Source organism: Liolophura sinensis, unplaced genomic scaffold, assembly GCF_032854445.1.
Source record: "Liolophura sinensis isolate JHLJ2023 unplaced genomic scaffold, CUHK_Ljap_v2 scaffold_23, whole genome shotgun sequence".
Classification (NCBI taxonomy): Eukaryota; Metazoa; Mollusca; class Polyplacophora; order Chitonida; family Chitonidae; genus Liolophura; species Liolophura sinensis.
The window spans coordinates 234,200-258,321 of NW_027017962.1; the positions used below are offsets into that span (position 1 = coordinate 234,200).

General features: G+C 39.8%; 1 protein-coding gene across 1 annotated transcript in view; it reads right to left on the reverse strand.

The window, feature by feature from the left end:
* LOC135481338 (receptor-type tyrosine-protein phosphatase kappa-like) overlaps positions 1–23,881 on the reverse strand; it is a 32,006-nt gene extending 8,125 nt beyond the window's left edge. The window contains exons 1-9 of the mRNA XM_064761176.1: positions 23,784–23,881; positions 23,040–23,137; positions 22,645–22,796; positions 21,463–21,550; positions 20,656–20,732; positions 3,448–3,484; positions 1,219–1,316; positions 822–947; positions 185–330 (exon numbers count right to left, since the gene is read on the reverse strand). Of these exons, the coding sequence (XP_064617246.1) occupies positions 185–330; positions 822–947; positions 1,219–1,316; positions 3,448–3,484; positions 20,656–20,732; positions 21,463–21,550; positions 22,645–22,796; positions 23,040–23,137; positions 23,784–23,881 (920 nt within the window). The remainder of the gene's footprint in view (positions 1–184; positions 331–821; positions 948–1,218; positions 1,317–3,447; positions 3,485–20,655; positions 20,733–21,462; positions 21,551–22,644; positions 22,797–23,039; positions 23,138–23,783) is intronic.
* Positions 23,882–24,122: the final 241 nt, after the last annotated feature.

The following is a 24,122-nucleotide window of genomic DNA, read 5'->3' on the forward strand; positions in this document are numbered from 1 at the left end:
AATAACGCAAATACCTATGCATTCTGTGAATACTATATATATATATATCCGTTGTAAGAAAGATAAAAAAGGCCTTGAATGCACTCACCTAGTCTGAACCTCATACTTATAAATTCTATAACGGAAACCACGCCAATGAAATTGACTTCATTGTTCACACCGTGTAAGCTATACAACTGTATACCTGCAATGGACGACAATTGGTCCAGGCAAGTTCGAGCTGTGCTCTACAACCTTGTCCCGGAAGTCGAGAAGCACGGAGGCGTCGGAGGGAGCGCTGTGGTCTGGCCAGGCGGTGAAGTGGAACTGTGTGAGAATCTTGGGCTTACTCTATAAAGACACAAGGAAGTACATGAGACCAATGTACAACTGGACGGATAAAATAGGAGTGGTGAACTCTGCCTCAGAACTCACAAAGGTAGACCTTGTGTAAGAGTCCCGTGTTCGAATCTAGCTGCCGCCGGCTATACGGGAGCCTTCAGTACGAACAAATTGTATGTACTGCCGAACACCGGTATGGTCTGCTTACAGCTCCAACTGATATACCGTAACTAAAACACCTGACCGCCAACAGGTTAAAAGTAAGATAAATTCAAGTCAGTTATTAAATAAAGATTTTTTGTGCACTCGGTAGAGTTTTTCGAGGGAAAATTCTTGTGCTTTAACTGAAGTACTCAATTTCCTTGCGCGGTAACATATATAAATAGTGCGCCAGTTTACCTCAGTTCGTTCTGTCCTCTGCTTATTCCAGCTGCTTAACACTTAGTCTGTCTTACCATTAAGGTAGCAGTTACACCTAATACTGGTGTTGAGGGACCTACCATGGCGTTACTCAGCTGCACAGTCCTAATGTTATAATTAGCATACAACTCCTCATTCAGTAATGTCACTTCAATCACACCAAACTTTGTGGAGCCCTCGGTCGGCCAGTACTGGTTACACTTTTTCTACAAGGTCGACAAGTACAATTTTCATTCAAAGAAGAATTATACATTTCTATACGTACTAAAAACAGGGTTTGCAATGGTACTTAATGAGTTACTAATGGTATAGGTAAATGTATTAATTTTATTGCAGCTACCGAAATATGTGTGCCATTTCAACTTTCAGTCACGTATTCAACACTTGATATCTATATTTATTATGTAGGATGTGCTACTATGCGTTCCGTACTGCCATAACTTACTGTGACTTAAAGTGTAAATTAGGGTGACTTACCTTGGTGTCCTCAACTAAGTTTGTTACCATGACAACTGTGCCAACGTTCTGTTCCCAGATCATGCGCATAAAGTCGTTTATGATAAGGTCAGTGGGCTCTTTCACAAATATAAAAATAACACAACGATTGATCTTAGGTCATTTAACATTGGCTTTGGCTGACTATTGGTATACACATCTCTGTTATGACGGCCTAAATATACACGGCAACATGGACTTAATAGTAATTACTGAGTGTGCACCAACCAATAATGACCAACTTTTTCACAACGTTTTCACAACAGACGGCATTTAGTTAAATGTAAAGCCCCATTAATAGTAGGCCCCACATTCAGACCTTCGTGTATCACACATCAGTTAGAACATCACTAGCTCCTTGTATCACGCTTCAGTTGGAACATTCCGACCCTCCCTTATCACGCTTCAGACAAAACATTCCTTCTTCGACCTTCTCTATCACGCTTCAGTCAGGACATTCCGACCTTCGTGTATCACGCGTCAGTCAAAATATTCCGACCTTCACGTATCACGCGTCAGTCAGGACATTCCGACCTTTATGTATCACGCGTTTGTCAGCACATTCCTACATTCGTGTATCACGTGTTTGTCAGGGCGTTCAGACCTCGGCGTATCACACTTCAGTTAGGACATCCCTACCTTCGTGTATCACGCGTTTGTCAGGGCATCCTGACTTTGCCGTATCACGCGTTTGTCAGGACATTCCGACCTTGTAGTATCACGCATTTGTCAGGATATTCCGTCCTTGGCGTATCAAACTTCAGTTAGAACATCCCTACCTTCGTGTATCAAGAGCTTGTCAGGACATTCCGACCTTGGCGTATCACACTTCAGTTAGAACAGTAAGTTACAATGAATAAACAGAAGCGTCATGAAAGCAAATATCTTACTCTGACTTTAACAGAAATTCACAGAAATTCACAGTTCTCGTGCAGGCTTTAGAGAAATCCGAATAGAATGGATTACCATTGTCCTTTTCACACCTATCACTGATCTTTTTCTAAAACTTTATTGAGATCCTAAAAATCTAAAAAAAATAGTACATTTCAGTTATTCATATCAGAAACTGCTGCATAAAATAATGTTATTATATACTTTCTGCTGGTGTATAGCAGTGGCTCTTGTGGCTGGTCGAATGGAAATACACGTAGGACAGGTGTTTTTCGCATGATTTGCACCTTTCGATCAAAATGGATCTAGAGCTCAAACGTATTCACTGAATTAAAATTCTGCAAGTCACACCGAGTTAGAACATCTTTATGATGGACATTTTTATGCTGACGTGAGATAAAGGATACGGAACACTGTCAAGTTTTGACGAGAAAAAAACGGTGAAAACACTTTTTTCAACCTGCAATTCCTTAACACGAAAGACTGAAAGAACTAATTCTCGAAATCGTGATTAAAAGAGACGAAGTGGTCTATCGTTCAAACGGAGTGCGTATCAGACTGAAGGCGACTGACATGTCTGTCCCAGCAGTGGAGAATGTGAAACTGAAAATTGAGTGATCAGACAGACATGCGAGTGTTACCTGCTCGAACTCAATCCCGGGACCTCGCTGTCCTTACACAACTATTTATTTGATTGGTATTTTACGCCCTACTGAAGACTATTTCACTTATACTACAGCGGCCAGTATTATGGTTGGAGGAAACCGGGCAGAGCTCGGGGGAAACCCACGACAATCCGCAGGTTGCTGAAGACCTTCACACGTAGGCACACACAACTATGGGTTTTTAATCGCTAGACACTAATCTACAGGTGCAACCTGAAGTTAGTATTTATTTCTTTAACATCAATGTGTTAAGGTGTTTTTATTTCTTCTGTTAATTTATTGTTTTGGCCTCAACAAGGAAATCCTACCCAAAGAAAACCGGCATTGAAATGCAAGTTTTGTACAATATGTGTTCTAACCACAACTTCCTCCTTCTCTAAATCATGACATAAAAAGGTCCAAAACTGCACAAACTTGACCGAAATGAACAATGTTGCATTCTTAGTTGGCAGCAGCATCTACAACAATGCCAAAATTGACAATTTGTTACAAACCAATATATACTCGTACGTGTTTTATAATTGTAAAGATATTAATTTTTGGACAGGTTTGATGCATCAGCTATGAGCCATATCCTGGCCTTACCATCTCATTTACTTTTCGCAGATATCGTTAAGGCCAAACTGACTGATGTTTATGAACAAAACGTACTTACCTTGAGATGCGATGAACTTCTTTGGCTTCTCAAATCCCTGTGGTGAAATTATCACAAAATTATCTGCATACCAATGGGTAGAATCGGAATTTATTAACAACCATTGCCAAATTTCTTATAACTTTCTCAGTTTTTATCTCATGTTGAATTAACAGTGTAATCCGGTTACGCTGAAAAATTGACAGTAAACTACATGTGGCTATGTAATTATCTTGATATATCTGGGCACAGCGCACGCAGAGCTTTGTTAATTAATCCCCACAAATGTGACGGTAGGTGATTTTATAAAGTTTTACGAAAAGAGTAATACTGCATAATACTGGTAATACCATAATCAAAAAGACCTGGAAAAGAATTGTGCCTAATACTGGTGATACCTGAATCAAAAAGACTTGGAAAAGAATAGTGCATAATACTGGTAATTCGTGAATCAATAAGACCCAGAAAAGAATAATGTCTAATACTGGTAACACGTGAAGTTCCAGAAAAAATAGTGCATAACACTGGTAATAAGTTAATCAATCAGACCCATAAAGGTATAGCGCCTAACACTCGTAATACGTCAATCAATAAGATGAGGAAAAGAATCATGGGGTATAGATTTTAGCCACGTTTTGTCATCTTAGTCACTCAATATAGACGATGACAATTATGCTTTGTGTCTGTGACATTCAGTGTGGTGACATTGGCGGTTGGCTTAGTGTTTGTATCTTGTGTATGTCATGCAGTGTAATGATATTGGCGACTGGCTTTGTCTCTGCATGTTGTATTTGTCATTCAGTGCTGTGACACGGGCTACTGGCTTTATGTCTGTATACTGTATTTGTCATTCAGAGAGACCTTGACGACTGGCTTTATGTCTGTATCTTGCATATGTTATTCAGTGTAGATACCTTGACGACTGGCTCTGTGTCTGCATATTGTATTTGTTACTCCAGCCGTAAGTGGGAAGGTCTGCCAGCCATCTGCGGTTGGTCGTGGGTTTCCCCCGGGCTCTGCCCGGTTTCGTCCCACTGTAATGCTGGCCGCCGTCGTATAAGTGAAATATTCTTGAGTACGGCGTAAAACACCAATCAAATAAGTAAATAAATATTTGTCATTCAGTGAGACCTTGACGACTGACTTTGTGCCTGCATCTTGTCAAGGTCTCACTGAATGACATTGAAGACATTGGCGACTGGCTTTGTGTTTGTATCTTGTATATGCCAGTCAGTGTAGTGACAATGACGACTGGCTTTGTGTCTGCATCTTGTATATGTTATTCAGTGTAGCGACATTGACGGCGGGCTTGTATCTTGTATATGTCATGGGGTGTAGTGACATTGACGCCTGGCTTTGTGATTGTATGTTGTATTTGTTAAATATTGTAGTGAACTTGACGACTGGCTTTGTGTATATATCTTGAATATGCCATTCAGTGTAGTGACAATGACGACTGGCTTTGTGTTTGTCTCTTGTATATGTCATTCAGAGAAGTGACCTTGATGGCTAACTTTGTGTTTGTATCTTGTATATGCCAATCAGTGTAGTTACCTTGACGACTGGCTTTGTGTGTGTATCCTGTATATGTTATTCTTTGTAGTGACCTGGATGACTAGCTTTTTGTTTGAGCCTTGTATATGTTATGGGGTGTAGTGACATTGACGACTGTCTTTGTGTCTGTATCGTGCACCGGTTATTCAGTGTAGTGATATTGACGGCGGGCTTTGTGTTTGCATCTTGTATGTGCCAATCAGTGTAGTGACCTGGAGGACTAGCTTTTTGTTTTTGCCTTGTATATGTCATGGGGTGTAGTGATATTGACGACTGTCTTTGTGTCTGTATCGTGCACCGGTTATTCAGTGTAGTGACATTGACGACTGGCTTTTTGTTTGTATCTTCTATATGTCATGGGTTGTAGTGATATTGACGGCGGGCTTTGTGTTTGCATCTTGTATGTGCCAATCAGTGTAGTGACCTGGAGGACTAGCTTTTTGTTTTTGCCTTGTATATGTCATGGGGTGTAGTGATATTGACGACTGTCTTTGTGTCTGTATCGTGCACCGGTTATTCAGTGTAGTGACATTGACGACTGGCTTTTTGTTTGTATCTTCTATATGTCATGGGTTGTAGTGATATTGACGGCGGGCTTTGTGTTTGCATCTTGTATATGCCAATCAGTGTAGTGACACTGGCGACTGGCTTTTTGTTTGTATCTTGCATATGTCATGGGGTGTAGTGATATTGACGGCGGGTTTCGTGTTTGCATCTTGTATACGCCAATCAGTGTAGTGACATTGGTGACTGTCTTCGTGTCTGTATCTTGTATATGTCATTCGGTGTATAAACCTTGACGGCTGGCTTTGTGTATGTATGTTGTATTTGTTATTCATTATAGTGAGCTAGACGGCTGGCTTTCTGTGGGTCTCTTGTATTCGTCATTCAGAGTAGTAACCTTGACGGCTGGCTTTGTGTATGTATGTTGTATTTGTTATTTTTATTATAGTGAGCTAGACGGCTGGCTTTCTGTGGGTATCTTGTATTCGTCATTCAGAGTAGTAACCTTGATGGCTGACTTTGTGTGTGTCTCTTGTATTTGTCATTCAGTGTAGTGACCTTTATGACTGGCTTTATGCCTGTGTCTTGTAAGTCTTTCAGCGTAGTGATCTTGAAGACTGACTTTGTGTGTAATGACACGGACGATTGGCTTTATGTCTGTGTTGTGACGTAATTTGCTATCGAGGCTATGCCTAGTGCTGTTTTCGTATGTACCCGAGGTCGCGTGGTTGGTCAGTAAAAGATGCTAAAACGTTCAGTTAAATTCTGCTTTCCTGAGTTCATTTATTGACAACTTGTGCGCTCAACAAACTCGTTTAAATACGAAACATGGTGTCCGAAGTAGAAAGGACTCTCGTCCTACTGCGTGATGTTCCAGAGACTATTATCTACTCTCGTCGAACGTACAGACTCTCTCCATGCGCTACGTCGGATCAGCGATGTCGGATTTATTGTGCGTGAGTGACTTTTTCCCTTCGATAGTGCTCAATCTGATTGTTTTGTCAGTAAACAGAGGCGCAACAATTAACTTTACCTGCTTTGTTAGAGTTTCTGAGGAATATTCAGAAGTGCGAATCGAGAAACTGTGACCTTTCTGTGTGCTTTCCTGTCTGCAACGCTGTATGGTGTTATTGTGCCGACCAATCTACGGAAACGCGTTTGGAACATTTCACATGTGTGATAGTCTACAGCGACGTGGTTGGTCAGTAAAAGATGCTAAAATGGTCAGTTAAATTGTCCTTTCATTTATTGACAACTTGTGCACTCAACAAACTCGTTTAAAGACGAAACATGTATGTTGCATTTGTCATTCAGTGTTGTGACACGGGCGACTGGCTTTATGTCTGTATTTTGTTGATGTCATTCAGAGAAGTGACCTTGACGGCTGGCTTTGTTTATGTATGTTGTATTTGTCATTCAGAGAAGTGACCTTGACGGCTGGCTTTGTGCCTGTCTCCTGTATTTGTCATCCACTAAAGTGACCTTATCAGTTAGCTTTATGTCTGTCTCCTGTATTTGTCATTCAAAGAAGACACCTTGACGGCTGGCCTTGTGTATGTAAGTATGTTGTATTTGTCATTCAGTGCAGCGACTTGACGACTGGCTTTGTGTCTGTCTCCAGTATTTGTCATTAAGAGAAGAGACCTTGACCGCTGGCCTTAGGTATATATTTTGAATATGTCATTCAGTGTAGTGACAATGACGACTGGCTTTGTGTCTGTCTCTTGTATTTGTCACTCTGTGTAGTGACGATGACGACTGGCCTTGTGTACATATCTCGAATATGTCGTTCAGTGTAGTGACAATGACGACTGGGCTTGTGTATATATCTTGAATATGCCATTCAGTGTAGCGTCGATGACGACTGGCTTTGTGTATATATCTTGTATTTGTCATTTAGTGTAGTGACGATGACGACTGGCTTTGTGTATGTATCCTGTATTTGTCATTCAGTGTAGTGACGATGACGACTGGCTTTGTGTATATATCTTAAATATGTCACTCAGTGCAGTGACAATGACGACTGGTTTTGTGTACTTATCTTGAATATGTCATTAAGTGTAGTGACGATGACGACTGGCTTTGTGTATATATCTTGAATATGTCATTCAGTGCAGTTACATTGATGGCTGGCTTTGTGTATGTATCTTGAATATGTCATTCAGTGTAGCGTTGATGACGACTGGCTTTGTGTTTGTATCTTGTATTTGTCATTCAGTGTAGTGACGATGACGACTGGCTTTGTGTATGTATCTTGAATATGTCATTCAGTGCACTGACAATGACGACTGGCTTTGTGTATATATCTTGAATATGTCATTTAGTGCAGTGACAATGACGGCTGCCTTTGTGTATGTATCTTAAATATGTCATTCAGTGCAGTGACAATGACGGCTGGCTTTGTGTATGCATCTTGAATACGTCATTCAGTGCAGTGACGATGACGGCTGCATTTGTGTATGTATCTTAAATATATCATTCAGTGCAGTGACAATGACGACTGGCTTTGTGTATATATCTTAAATATGTCATTCAGTGCAGTGACAATGACTGCTGGCTTTGTGTATGTATCTTGAATACGTCATTCAGTGCAGTGACGATGACGGCTGGCTTTGTGTATATATCTTGAATATGTCATTCAGTGCAGTGACAATGACGACTGGCTTTGTTTGTATGTCATTCAGTGTAGTGACGATGACGACTGGCTTTGTGTATATATCTTGAATATGTCATTCAGTGTAGTGATAATGACGGCTGGCTTTGTGTATGTATCTTGAACATGTCATTCAGTGCAGTTACGATGACGACTGGCTTTGTGTATATATCTTGAATATGTCATTCAGTACAGTGATGATGACGGCTGTCTTTGTGTATGTATCTTGAATATGTCATTCAGTGTTGTGACAATGACGGCTGGCTTTGTGTATATATATTGAATATGTCATTCAGTGCAGTGACAATGACGACTGGTTTTGTGTATATATCTTGAATATGTCATTTAGTGCAGTGACAATGACGGCTGCCTTTGTGTATGTATCTTGAATATGTCATTCAGAGTAGTGACGATGACGACTGGCTTTGTGTATATATCTTAAATATGTCATTCAGTGCAGTGACAATGAGGGCTGGCTTTGCGTATGCATCTTGAATACGTCATTCAGTGCAGTGACGATGACGGCTGGCTTTGTGTATGTATCTTGAATTTGTCATTCAGTGCAGTGACAATGACGGCTGGCTTTGTGTATATATATTGAATATGTCATTCAGTGCAGTGACAATGACGGCTGGCTTTGTGTATATATCTTAAATATGTCATTCAGTGCAGTGACGATGACGACTGGCTTTGTGTATATATCTTGAATATGTCATTCAGTGCAGTGACGATGACGGCTGGCTTTGTGTATATATCTTGAATATGTCATTCAGTGTAGTGACGATGACGGCTGGCTTTGTGTCTGTATCTTGAATATGACATTCAGTGTAGTGACAATGACGACTGGCTTTGTGTATGTGTCTTGAATATGTCATTCAGTGCAGTGACGATGACGGCTGGCTTTGTGTATGTATCTTGAATATGTCATTCAGTGTAGTGACAATGACGACTGGCTTTGTGTATATATCTTGAATATGTCATTCAGTGCAGTGACAATGACGGCTGGCTTTGTGTATGTATCTTGAATATGTCATTCAGTGTAGTGACGATGACGACTGGCTTTGTGTATATATCTTAAATATGTCATTCAGTGCAGTGACAATGACGGCTGGCTTTGTGTATATATCTTGAATATGTCATTCAGTGCAGTGACGATGACCACTGGCTTTGTGTATATATCTTGAATATGTCATTCAGTGCAGTGACGATGACGGCTAGCTTTGTGTATATATCTTGAATATGTCATTCAGTGCAGTAACAATGACGACTGGCTTTGTGTATGTATCTTGAATATGTCATTCAGTGTAGTGACGATGATGACTGGCTTTGTGTATATATCTTGAATATGTTATTCAGTGTAGTGACAATGACGGCTGGCTTTGTGTATATATATTGAATATGTCATTCAGTGCAGTGACAATGACGACTGGCTTTGTGTATATATCTTGAATATGTCATTCAGTGCAGTGACAATGACGGCTGCCTTTGTGTATGTATCTTGAATATGTCATTCAGTGTAGTGACGATGACGACTGGCTTTGTGTATGTATCTTAAATATGTCATTCAGTGCAGTGACAATGACGGCTGGCTTTGTGTATGCATCTTGAATACGTCATTCAGTGCAGTGACGATTACGGCTGGCTTTGTGTATGTATCTTGAATTTGTCATTCAGTGCAGTGACAATGACGGCTGGCTTTGTGTATATATATTGAATATGTCATTCAGTGCAGTGACAATGACGGCTGGCTTTGTGTATATATCTTGAATATGTCATTCAGTGCAGTGACGATGACGACTGGCTTTGTGTATATATCTTGAATATGTCATTCAGTGCAGTGACGATGACGGCTGGCTTTGTGTATATATCTTGAATATGTCATTCAGTGCAGTGACGATGACGGCTGGCTTTGTGTATGTATCTTGAATATGTCATTCAGTGTAGTAACAATGACGACTGGCTTTGTGTATGTGTCTTGAATATGTCATTTGGTGCAGTGACGATGACGGCTGGCTTTGTGTATGTATCTTGAATATGTCATTCAGTGCAGTGACAATGACGACTGGCTTTGTGTACATATCTTGAATATGTCATTCAGTGCAGTGACAATGACGGCTGGCTTTGTGTATGTATCTTGAATACGTCATTCAGTGCAGTGACAATGACGGCTGGCTTTGTGTATATATCTTGAATGTGTCATTCAGTGCAGTGACAATGACGACTGGCTTTGTGTATGTATCTTGAATATGTCATTCAGTGTAGTGACGATGACGACTGGCTTTGTGTATATATATTGAATATGTCATTCAGTGTAGTGACAATGACGGCTGGCTGTGTGAATCTTTCTTGAACATGTCATTCAGTGCAGTTACGATGACGACTGGCTTTGTGTATGTATCTTGAATATGTCATTCAGTGCAGTGACGATGACGGCTGGCTTTGTGTATGTATCTTGAATTTGTCATTCAGTGCAGTGACAATGACGGCTGGCTTTGTGTATATATATTGAATATGTCATTCAGTGCAGTGACAATGACGGCTGGATTTGTGTATATATTTTAAATATGTCATTCAGTGTAGTGACAATGACGGCTGGCTTTGTGTATGTATCTTGAATATGTCATTCAGTGTAATGACAATGACGGCTGGCTTTGTGTATATATCTTAAATATGTCATTCAGTGCAGTGACAATGACGACTGGCTTTGTGTATGTATCTTGAATATGTCATTCAGTGCAGTGACAATGACGGCTGGCTTTGTGTATGTATCTTGAATATGTCATTCAGTGTAGTGACAATGACGGCTGGCTTTGTGTATGTATCTTGAATATGTCATTCAGTGCAGTGACGATCACGGCTGGGTTTGTGTATATATCTTGAATATGTCATTCAGTGCAGTGACATTGACGGCTGGCTTTGTGTATATATCTTGAATATGTCATTCAGTGTAGTGACAATGACGACTGGCTTTGTGTATGTATCTTGAATATGTCATTTAATGTAGTGACAATGACGACTGGCTTTGTGTATGTATCTTGAATATGTCATTCAGTGCAGTGACAATGACGACTGGCTTTGTGTATGTATCTTGAATATGTCATTCAGTGTAGTGACAATGACGACTGGCTTTGTGTATGTATCTTGAATATGTCATTCAGTGCAGTGACAATGACGACTGGCTTTGTGTATATATCTTGAATATGTCATTCAGTGTAGTTACGATGACGACTGGCTTTGTGTATATATCTTGAATATGTCATTCAGTGCAGTGACAATGACGGCTGGCTTTGTGTCTGTATCTTGAATATGTCATTCAGTGTAGTTACTATGACGACTGGCTTTGTGTATGTATCTTGAATATGTCATTTAGTGCAGTGACGATGACGACTGGCTTTGTGTCTGTATCTTGAATATGTCATTCAGTGTAGTGACGATGACGTCTGGCTTTGTGTATGTATCTTGAATATGTCATTCAGTGCAGTGAGGATGACGACTGGGTTTGTGTATGTATCTTGAATATGTCATTCAGTGCAGTGACAATGACGACTGGCTTTGTGTATATATCTTGAATATGTCATTCAGTGTAGTTACGATGACGACTGGCTTTGTGTATGTATCTTGAATATGTCATTCAGTTTAGTTACGATGACGACTGGCTTTGTGTATGTATCTTGAATATGTCATTCAGTTTAGTGACGATGACGACTGGCTTTGTGTATGTATCTTGAATATGTCATTCAGTGTAGTGACAATGACGACTGGCTTTGTGTATGTATCTTAAATATGTCATTCAGTGCAGTGACAATGATGGCTGGCTTTGTGTATATATCTTAAATATGTCATTCAGTGTAGTGACAATGACGGCTGGCTTTGTGTATGTATCTTGAATATGTCATTCAGTGTAGTGACAATGACGTCTGGCTTTGTGTATGTATCTTGAATATGTCATTCAGTGCAGTGACGATGACGGCTGGGTTTGTGTATATATCTTGAATATGTCATTCAGTGCAGTGACAATGACGGCTGGCTTTGTGTATATATCTTGAATATGTCATTCAGTGTAGTGACAATGACGACTGGCTTTGTGTATGTATCTTGAATATGTCATTCAGTGTAGTGACAATGACGACTGGCTTTGTGTATGTATCTTGAATATGTCATTCAGTGCAGTGACAATGACGACTGGCTTTGTGTATATATCTTGAATATGTCATTCAGTGTAGTTACGATGACGACTGGTTTTGTGTATGTATCTTGAATATGTCATTCAGTGCAGTGACGATGACGACTGGCTTTGTGTATGTATCTTGAATATGTCATTCAGTGCAGTGACGATGACGACTGGCTTTGTGTATGTATCTTGAATATGTCATTCAGTGTAGTTACGATGACGACTGGTTTTGTGTATATATCTTGAATATGTCATTCAGTGCAGTGACAATGACGGCTGGCTTTGTGTCTGTATCTTGAATATGTCATTCAGTGCAGTGACGATGACGACTGGGTTTGTGTATGTATCTTGAATATGTCATTCAGTGCAGTGACAATGACGACTGGCTTTGTGTATATATCTTGAATATGTCATTCAGTGCAGTGACGATGACGACTGGCTTTGTGTATATATCTTGAATATGTCATTCAGTGCAGTGACGATGACGGCTGGCTTTGTGTATGTATCTTGAATTTGTCATTTAGTGCAGTGACAATGACGGCTGGCTTTGTGTATATATATTGAATATGTCATTCAGTGCAGTGACGATGACGACTGGCTTTGTGTATGTATCTTGAATATGTCATTAAGTGTAGTGACGATGACGACTGGCTTTGTGTATATATCTTGAATATGTCATTCAGTGCAGTGACAATGACGACTGGCTTTGTGTATAGATCTTGAATATGTCATTCAGTGCGGTGACGATGACGGCTGGCTTTGTGTATATATCTTGAATATGTCATTCAGTGTAGTGACAATGACGGCTGGTTTTGTGTATGTATCTTGAATATGTCATTCAGTTCAGTGACAATGACGACTGGCTTTGTGTATGTATCTTAAATATGTCATTCAGTGCAGTGACGATGACGACTGGCTTTGTGTATGTATCTTGAATATGTCATTCAGTGCAGTGACAATGACGACTGGCTTTGTGTATATATCTTGAATATGTCATTCAGTGCAGTGACAATGACGGCTGGCTTTGTGTATGCATCTTGAATATGTCATTCAGTGCAGTGACAATGACCGCTGGCTTTGTGTATATATCTTGAATATGCCATTCAGTGTAGTGACAATGACGACTGGCTTTGTGTATGTATCTTGAATATGTCATTCAGTGTAGTGACAATGACGGCTGGCTTTGTGTATGTATCTTGAATTTGTCATTCAGTGCAGTGACAATGACGGCTGGCTTTGTGTATATATATTGAATATGTCATTCAGTGCAGTGACGATGACGACTGGCTTTGTGTATATATCTTGAATATGTCATTCAGTGCAGTGACGATGACGGCTGGCTTTGTGTATGTATCTTGAATATGTCATTCAGTGTAGCGTTGATGACGACTGGCTTTGTGTCTGTATCTTGTATTTGTTATTCAGTGCAGTGACGATGACGGCTGGCTTTGTGTATGTATCTTAAATATGTCATTCAGTGTAGCGTTGATGACGACTGGCTTTGTGTCTGTATCTTGTATTTCTCATTCAGTGTAGTGACGATGACGACTGGCTTTGTGCATATATCTTGAATATGTCATTCAGTGCAGTGACAATGACGACTGGTTTCGTGTATGTATCTTGAATATGTCATTCAGTGCAGTGACAATGACGACTGGATTTGTGTATATATCTTGAATATATCATTCAGTGCAGTAACGATGACGACTGGCTTTGTGTATGTATCTTGAATATGTCATTCAGTGTAGTGACAATGACGACTGGCTTTGTGTATATATCTTGAATATATCATTCAATGTAGTGACGATGACGACTGGCTTTGTGTATATATCTTTAATATGTCATTTAGTGTAGTGACAATGACGACTGGCTTTGTGTATATATCTTGAATATGTCATTCAATGTAGTGACGATGACGACTGGCTTTGTGTATATATCTTTAATATGTCATTTAGTGTAGTGACAATGACGACTGGCTTTGTGTATGTATCTTGAATATGTCATTCAGTGCAGTGACAATGACGACTGGCTTTGTGTATATATCTTGAATATGTCATTCAGTGCAGTGACAATGACGGCTGGCTTTGTGTATGCATCTTGAATATGTCATTCAGTGCAGTGACAATGACCGCTGGCTTTGTGTATATATCTTGAATATGCCATTCAGTGTAGTGACAATGACGACTGGCTTTGTGTATGTATCTTGAATATGTCATTCAGTGCAGTGACAATGACGGCTGGCTTTGTGTATGTATCTTGAATATGTCATTCAGTGTAGTGACAATGACGGCTGGCTTTGTGTATGTATCTTGAATATGTCATTCAGTGCAGTGACGATGACGGCTGGGTTTGTGTATATATCTTGAATATGTCATTCAGTGCAGTGACAATGACGGCTGGCTTTGTGTATATATCTTGAATATGTCATTCAGTGTAGTGACAATGACGACTGGCTTTGTGTATATATCTTGAATATGTCATTCAGTGTAGTGACAATGACGACTGGCTTTGTGTATATATCTTGAATATGTCATTCAGTGCAGTGACAATGACGACTGGCTTTGTGTATATATCTTGAATATGTCATTCAGTGTAGTTACGATGACGACTGGTTTTGTGTATGTATCTTGAATATGTCATTCAGTGCAGTGACGATGACGACTGGCTTTGTGTATGTATCTTGAATATGTCATTCAGTGCAGTGACGATGACGACTGGCTTTGTGTATGTATCTTGAATATGTCATTCAGTGTAGTTACGATGACGACTGGCTTTGTGTATATATCTTGAATATGTCATTCAGTGCAGTGACAATGACGGCTGGCTTTGTGTCTGTATCTTGAATATGTCATTCAGTGTAGTGACGATGACGTCTGGCTTTGTGTATGTATCTTGAATATGTCATTCAGTGCAGTGACGATGACGACTGGGTTTGTGTATGTATCTTGAATATGTCATTCAGTGTAGTGACAATGACGGCTGGCTTTGTGTATGTATCTTGAATTTGTCATTGAGTGCAGTGACAATGACGGCTGGCTTTGTGTCTGTATCTTGTATTTCTCATTCAGTGTAGTGACGATGACGACTGGCTTTGTGCATATATCTTGAATATGTCATTCAGTGCAGTGACAATGACGACTGGTTTCGTGTATGTATCTTGAATATGTCATTCAGTGCAGTGACAATGACGACTGGATTTGTGTATATATCTTGAATATGTCATTCAGTGCAGTAACGATGACGACTGGCTTTGTGTATGTATCTTGAATATGTCATTCAGTGTAGTGAGAATGACGACTGGCTTTGTGTATATATCTTGAATATGTCATTCAATGTAGTGACGATGACGACTGGCTTTGTGTATATATCTTTAATATGTCATTTAGTGTAGTGACAATGACGACTGGCTTTGTGTATATATCTTGAATATGTCATTCAATGTAGTGACGATGACGACTGGCTTTGTGTATATATCTTCAATATGTCATTTAGTGTAGTGACAATGACGACTGGCTTTGTGTATGTATCTTGAATATGTCATTCAGTGTAGTGACAATGACGACTGGCTTTGTGTATATATCTTGAATATGTCATTCAGTGCAGTGACAATGACGGCTGGCTTTGTGTATGCATCTTGAATATGTCATTCAGTGCAGTGACAATGACCGCTGGCTTTGTGTATATATCTTGAATATGCCATTCAGTGTAGTGACAATGACGACTGGCTTTGTGTATGTATCTTGAATATGTCATTCAGTGTAGTGACGATGACGGCTGGCTTTGTGTATATATCTTGAATATGTCATTCAGTGCAGTGACGATGACGGCTGGCTTTGTGTATGTATCTTGAATATGTCATTCAGTGTAGCGTTGATGACGACTGGCTTTGTGTCTGTATCTTGTATTTGTCATTCAGTGCAGTGACGATGACGGCTGGCTTTGTGTATGTATCTTAAATATGTCATTCAGTGTAGCGTTGATGACGACTGGCTTTGTGTCTGTATCTTGTATTTCTCATTCAGTGTAGTGACGATGACGACTGGCTTTGTGTATGTATTTTGAATATGTCATTCAGTGCAGTGACAATGACGACTGGTTTCGTGTATGTATCTTGAATATGTCATTCAGTGCAGTGACAATGACGACTGGATTTGTGTATATATCTTGAATATGTCATTCAGTGCAGTAACGATGACGACTGGCTTTGTGTATTTATCTTGAATATGTCATTCAGTGTAGTGACGATGACGACTGGCTTTGTGTATGTATCTTGAATATGTCATTCAATGTAGTGACAATGACGACTGGCTTTGTGTATATATCTTGAATATGTCATTTAGTGTAGTGACAATGACGACTGGCTTTGTGTATATATCTTGAATATGTCATTCAGTGTAGTGACAATGACGACTGGCTTTGTGCATGTATCTTGAATATGTCATTCAGTGTAGTGACAATGACGACTGGCTTTGTGCATGTATCTTGAATATGTCATTCAGTGTAGTGACATTGACGACTGGCTTTGTGCATGTATCTTAAATATGTCATTCAGTGCAGTGACAATGACGGCTGGCTTTGTGTATATATCTTGAATATGTCATTCAGTGTAGTGACAATGACGACTGGCTTTGTGTATATATCTTGAATATGTCATTCAGTGCAGTGACAATGACGACTGGCTTTGTGTATATATCTTGAATATGTCATTCAGTGCATTGACGATGACGACTGGATTTGTGTATATATCTTGAATATGTCATTCAGTGTAGTGACAATGACAACTGGCTTTGTGTATGTATCTTGAATATGTCATTCAGTGTAGTGACAATGACGACTGGCTTTGTGTATCTATCTTGAATATGTCATTCAGTGCAGTAACGATGACGACTGGCTTTGTGTATATATCTTGAATATGTCATTCAGTGGAGTGACAATGACGACTGGCTTTGTGTATATTTCTTGAATATGTCATTCAATGTAGTGACAATGACGACTGGCTTTGTGTATATATCTTTAATATGTCGTTCAGTGTAGTGACAATGACGACTGGCTTTGTGTATATATCTTGAATATGTCATTCAGTGTAGTGACAATGACGACTGGCTTTGTGCATATATCTTGAATATGTCATTCAGTGTAGTGACAATGACGACTGGCTTTGTGCATGTATCTTGAATATGTCATTCAGTGTAGTGACAATGACGACTGGCTTTGTGCATGTATCTTGAATATGTCATTTAGTGTAGTGACAATGACGACTGGCTTTGTGTATGTATCTTGAATATGTCATTCAGTGCAGTGACAATGACGGCTGGCTTTGTGTATATATCTTGAATATGTCATTCAGTGCAGTGACAATGACGGCTGGCTTTGTGTATATATCTTGAATATGTCATTCAGTGCAGTGACAATGACGACTGGCTTTGTGTATGTATCTTGAATATGTCATTCAGTGTAGTGACAATGACGACTGGCTTTGTGTATATATCTTGAATATGTCATTCAGTGTAGTGACAATGACGACTGGCTTTGTGTATATATCTTGAATATGTCATTCAGTGTAGTGACGATGACGACTGGCTTTGTGTATCTATCTTGAATATGTCATTCAGTGTAGTGACGATGACGACTGGCTTTGTGTATGTATCTTGAATATGTCATTCAGTGCAGTGACAATGACGACTGGCTTTGTGTATGTATCTTGAATATGTCATTCAGTGTAGTGACAATGACGACTGGCTTTGTGTATGTATCTTGAATATGTCATTCAGTGCAGTGACAATGACGACTGGCTTTGTGTATATATCTTGAATATGTCATTCAGTGTAGTGACAATGATGGCTGGCTTTGTGTATATATCTTGAATATGTCATTCAGTGTAGTGAGGATGACGACTGGCTTTGTGTATATATCCTGAATATGTCATTCAGTGCAGTGACAATGACGACTGGTTTTGTGTATATATCTTGAATATATCATTCAGTGTAATGACGAGTGGCTTTGTGTATGTATCTTGAATATGTCATTTAGTGTAGTGACAATGACGACTGGCTTTGTGTATGTATCTTGAATATGCCATTCAGTGCAGTGACAATGACGACTGGCTTTGTGTATATATCTTGAATATGTCATTCATTGTAGTGACAATGACGACTGACTTTGTGTATGTATCTTGAATATGTCATTCAGTGCAGGGACAATGACGACTGGCTCTGTGTATATATCTTGAATATGCCATTCAGTGTAGCGTCGATGACGACTGGCTTTGTGTATATATCTTGAATATGCCATTTAGTGTAGCGTCGATGACGGCCGACTTTGTGTCTGTCTCTTGTATATGTCATTCAGAGAAGTGACCTTGATGTCTTGCTTTGCGTCCGTATCTTGAATATGTCATTCAGTGTAGTGACCTTGAAGGCTGGGTTTCTGTGGGTATCTTGCATTTGTCATTCAGAGAAGTGACCTTGACGGCCGATTTTGTGTCTGTCTCCTGTATTTGTGATTTAGTGCTCTGACCTTTACGACTGGCTTTGTGTCTGTATCTTGTAATTGTTATTCAGTGTAGTGGCAATGACGGCTGACTTTGTGTCTGTCTCCTGTATTTGTGATTTAGTGCTGTGACCGTGACGGCTGACTTTGTGCCTGTATCTTGTATTTGTTATTCAGTGTAGTGACAATGACGGCTGGCTTTGTGTCTGTCTCCTGTATTTGTGATTTAGCGCTATGACCGTGAAGGCTGGCTTTGTGTCTGTATCTTGTATTTATCGTTCAGTGTAGTGACCTTGACGGCTGTTTTTTTTTTATCTGATACTTATCATGGATAATGCTATAATCCCACTGTCTGTTTGTATTTTATTCACATTAATTTTCTGGACGTTGATACAATCCGACTGTCTGTTTGTGTTCTACTCACAATAATGTACGAGGCCTTTCATATGATCTGTCTGTCGGTTTGTGTTCTAGTCACATTAATATACGAGGAGTTGATAGAATCCGTCTGTCCATTGGTGTTCTACTCACAATTATACAAGAGGCGTTGATATAATATTTCTGTCTGTTTGTGTTCTCTTCACATAATTATACGAGGGGTTGATATAATTCGTCTGTCTGTTTGTGTTCTCTTCACATTAATATACGAGGGGTTGATAGAATCCGCCTGTCCATTGATGTTCTACTCACAATTATACAAGTGGCGTTGATATAATCTTTCTGTCTGTTTATGTTCTCTTCACATTAACATACGAGGGGTTGATAGAATCCACCTGTCTGTTTGTGTTCTATTCACATTAATATATGAGGGGTTGATAGAAACCGTCTGTCTGTTTGTGTTCTATTCACATTAGTATATGAGGCGTTAATATATTTCGTCTGTCTGTTTGTGTTCTATTCACATTAATATACGAGGGGTTGATATAATTCGTCTGTCTGTTTGTGCTCTACTCACATTAATATACGGGGCGTTGATATAATCCGACTGTCTGTTTGTGTTCTATTCACATTAATATACGAGGGGTTGATATAATTCGTCTGTCTGTTTGTGTTCTATTCACATTAATATACGAGACGTTGATATAATTCGTCTGTCTGTTTGTTTTCTATTCACATTAATCTATGAGGGGTTGATATAATTTGTCTGTCTGTTTGTGTTCTCTTCACATTAATATACGAGGGGTTGATAGAATCCGCCTGTCTGTTTGTGTTCTATTCACAATAATATATGAGGGGTTGATAGAATCCGTCTGTCTGTTTGTGTTCTGTTCACATTAATATATGAGGGGTTGATAGAATCCGACTGTCTGTTTGTTTTCTATTCACATTAATATACGAGGGGTTGATAGAATCCGACTGTCCGTTTGTGTTTTATTCACATTAATATACGAGGCGTTGATATAATTCATCTGTCTGTTTGTGCTCTACTCACATTAATATACGAGGCCTTGATATAATTCGTCTGTCTGTTTGTTTTCTATTCACATTAATATACGAGGGGTTGATAGAATCCGACTGTCTGTTTGTTTTCTCTTCACATTAATATACGAGGGGTTGATAGAATCCGACTGTCCGTTTGTGTTTTATTCACATTAATATACGAGGCGTTGATATAATTCATCTGTCTGTTTGTGCTCTACTCACATTTATATACGAGGCCTTGATATAACCCGTCTGTCTGTTTGTGTTCTCTCTTTACATTAATATACGAGGGGTTGATAGAATCCGACTGTCCGTTTGTGTTCTATTCACATTAAGATACGAGGCGTTGATATAATTCGTCTGTCTGTTTGTTTTCTATTCACATTAATATACGAGGAGTTGATATAGCCCGACTGTCTGTCTGTGTTCTACTTACATTAATATACGAGGCGTTGATATAATCCGACTGTCCACTTTTGTTCGAGGGTTTTAGAACCACGCGCGAATGGTCGTCTGAAAGTAGAGGTCACGTAAACATAATATACACCCGACGAATTATATTCGTTGCAAACCTGTAAAGAAACTGACAAGAGTTTGGCAAGACACACCGTCAATTATGAAAAACTGCACGTACAAAATACTTTGAATTCTTGTCCAAACAAGATGTCACCCCTACAGAGTGAATATTCCAGGGCAAATGCAAAATTAAAAAACAAATGTGATGCACGACATATTGTCAATTCCGTATTTACATGTTAACCAAAGATAAAAACTGCACATGGCAAACAATTAGAGTTGTAGAGAGGACATGAAGCTATGCCTGATCACATGACGGACAAAGGATTACTGTATATCATGTTGCCATGGTAACGACAGATATGGAGATCTGAGAGATGCGACACTTCGTAACATCTGTAACTATGTATGCACCAAACACTAAAACTCCCCATGTAAAACAATTGGAACTGTAGCTCAGACAAGAAACCATACCCAGTAATATAGTACATATGTAGACAACGGCAACTGATACATTTACAACCATAAAAATGGACAAATGTGAGGCGTCTACGTCTGTGTATCCACCACAACTCAGACCTATACATATGCTACATATTAGCCTTACAGCCAAGACACGAAGCAATATATATTTAATTACAGAGTGATTGTTGCCATTGCAACTAGTTTTATTACGGCTCCCTTCAAAGACAGCTTGCTTATGAACGACAGAACAGAAAATGCTCACATGCTACTAGATTTTTGTATCGACTCTTGATTTTGTTGCATGGCAGATCTGCCACGTCGTGCTTTGCCTGTAACCCCGCAGGAAATTTCTGAAAAATTTGAAATCATGTGAAAAAAGTCTGTATAAAATAGAAAACGGGTATATTTAGGAAGCCGACTTCTTCAAACCTAAGAAAACCTGAATGAGGAGTCCTCTGCATGTAATATGCCATAGTATTGCTACCATTATCTGTCATGTCACAAAACATCACATCACAGGCCTCCATACATATAAATATATCACACATTTATTTCGTTATTCTATTAATTCGTGCTTTAAAAGTTGCACAACACTACTTCGCTTGTAGAACAGCCGGCAGGTTACTGGTGCAGGTTTACTGATAGGGGTTTACTGGTGCGGGTTTCCTGGTGGGGTTTACTAGTGCAGGTTTATTTCTGAGGGTTTACTGGTGGGGTCTACTAGTGCAGGTTTATTGCTGAGGGTTTACTGGTGCGGGTTTACTTTTGCAGGTTTACTGGTGCCAGGTTTACCTTTGCAGATTTACTGGTGCGGGTTTACTGGTGCAGGTTTACTGGTGGGGTTTGCTGGTGCAGGTTTACTGGTGCAGGTTTACTGGTGGGGTCTACTGATGCGAGTTTACTGGTGCGGGTTTACTGGTGGGGGTTTACTGGTGGGGGTTTACTGGTGCATGTTTACTGGTGCACGTTTACTGGTGGGGGTTTACAGGTGCAGGTTTACTGGTGCAGGAAACATATTAGAGCGCAGTGAAGATTACCGTCCTTGGATTTGCCTTGCCACGCTCACGTTCTCTTGTGCTACGTTTACATCAGTACAGTAGTTGATGGAGGTGTTTTTAACGTGTTTAGCTGTACACACAATAATGCCTCACGTATATGAATGCGGTTAGTTTTATGGATGGAAGAAATCGGAGTTGCTGGGGGAAACCACCGAAAAGCAAGAAAAGCAAGAAAAGCTTTCCCACTTCTGACGTTGTAATATGCCCAACTTCAACAAACGCGGGTAAGCAAATTGGGCCCGTCAGCTCTGTTGATTGCTTATTATTGACAAAGCCCAACAGACAGTGAGAGCACAACACATGTCCTTATGTGTCGTTAACCACCCAACCACCGCCCTCTTCCCTAAAACATGTAAAACAGCTATATCCCCACCTCCCCAGCTTACAGCGTATTCGGCGCTGAATCCATCAGAGGCTTTTTTCCTGTGATAATATTCCCAAAACTCGTCCGCAGACACGACAGTTGTGAATAGATTCTCATAGGGTAGAGCCTCATCTGCTTCATTCATCTGAACTGGTACATTATCTGCATGGAGCCCTGACAATGGAAGGGTCAAAGGTCAGGCTCGGATTGTTCACATGCATAAAGTGGGAAATCTTCAACGATACAGCGTATAAACAATCAATATATACAAACAATACATCTAACAAATTTCCAAAGATGAGAAAGACGTGGGTTTGTTTAAAATATTTGATAACAAATGATGCTCGGATTGGAATTGATCCATTTGCACCGGCCATGTACAGATGTGGACTAGAGCAGTTGTATTATGAACTGTACCTCTGTTTTCCATGCCAATAGCGTGGTTTTCCGGTCTATCTGCCTGGTTCCTGGACAAACCTAACGGCCTGTCACTGCTGGCTGACGAGCTGCGCCTCCTTTCAGGAGTGTCGTAAATAGTAAAAGGTGCAAAAGAAATAAATAAACATTAAAAGCCATAAAAAACAGAAGTTGGAAAATCGATGTTATCTGGACAGAAGCACGATGTATAATTTTGGTTCGACTTAAACCTTCCTGGTATAGCCGCAACCTAAAGATTGATCAAAGTTGTGACCGCTTTACATATTCTATAACCTGTCCACCGTTATACAGATCTCTTTGTGTTTAATGAAGCTATTAATGCTGTGCGCAGCATTAGTTTCCAGACATTGAAATATACACAACGCTGAAGGCGTTTTAAGGGTAGTAGAAACAAACTGTTTCTAAGCAAGCCGCTCGTTAGTTTAATTTTTTCGTCCAAACCCTTGGACATTTAAACCTGTACTGCGCTTGTCTAAATCATAGTCGGAGGAAACCTGGTACACCCCGCAGGAAACCAGACAGAGTCAGAAAGAAACCGGACAGAGAATAGAAGCCAGGGCAGTTTCTGAAGGAACTGACCCCTCCTGACAATGACGGGTGCTTGAAGCTGTCACGTGAATTTGTTCCCTCAACTGCTCATCGTTTTCCGGTATGACGGACAGAGATTTTTTAGACTCTGTGAACTGTAACCGTGTAATAATCTATACCATGATAAGCGACTACCTGTATAGGATGACGAGGACAACAACAACAGCCACTAGGAGAAGGGCCCCGACAATGCCGCCTGCTATTTTACCCGCCGATGAGCCTTGGTCGGCCATGGCTTTCAGAGCTGCAATATATCCCAGATACAATTAACGTTTGGCTCAGTCATACTGAAAGTGTATGGTGTTTAATTATATTATTAAACTAAGCCTGGCATTAATATCTTTGGCTGACCGGTTAAAAATGTGACATTGCAGATCAAAATCTTAACAATTTGCCGCTGACAAAGGAATTCACGTGTTTGAGCTATCACGTGCTGTAATCATCAGAATGGATAGAGTGGTTGACTGCGCATAT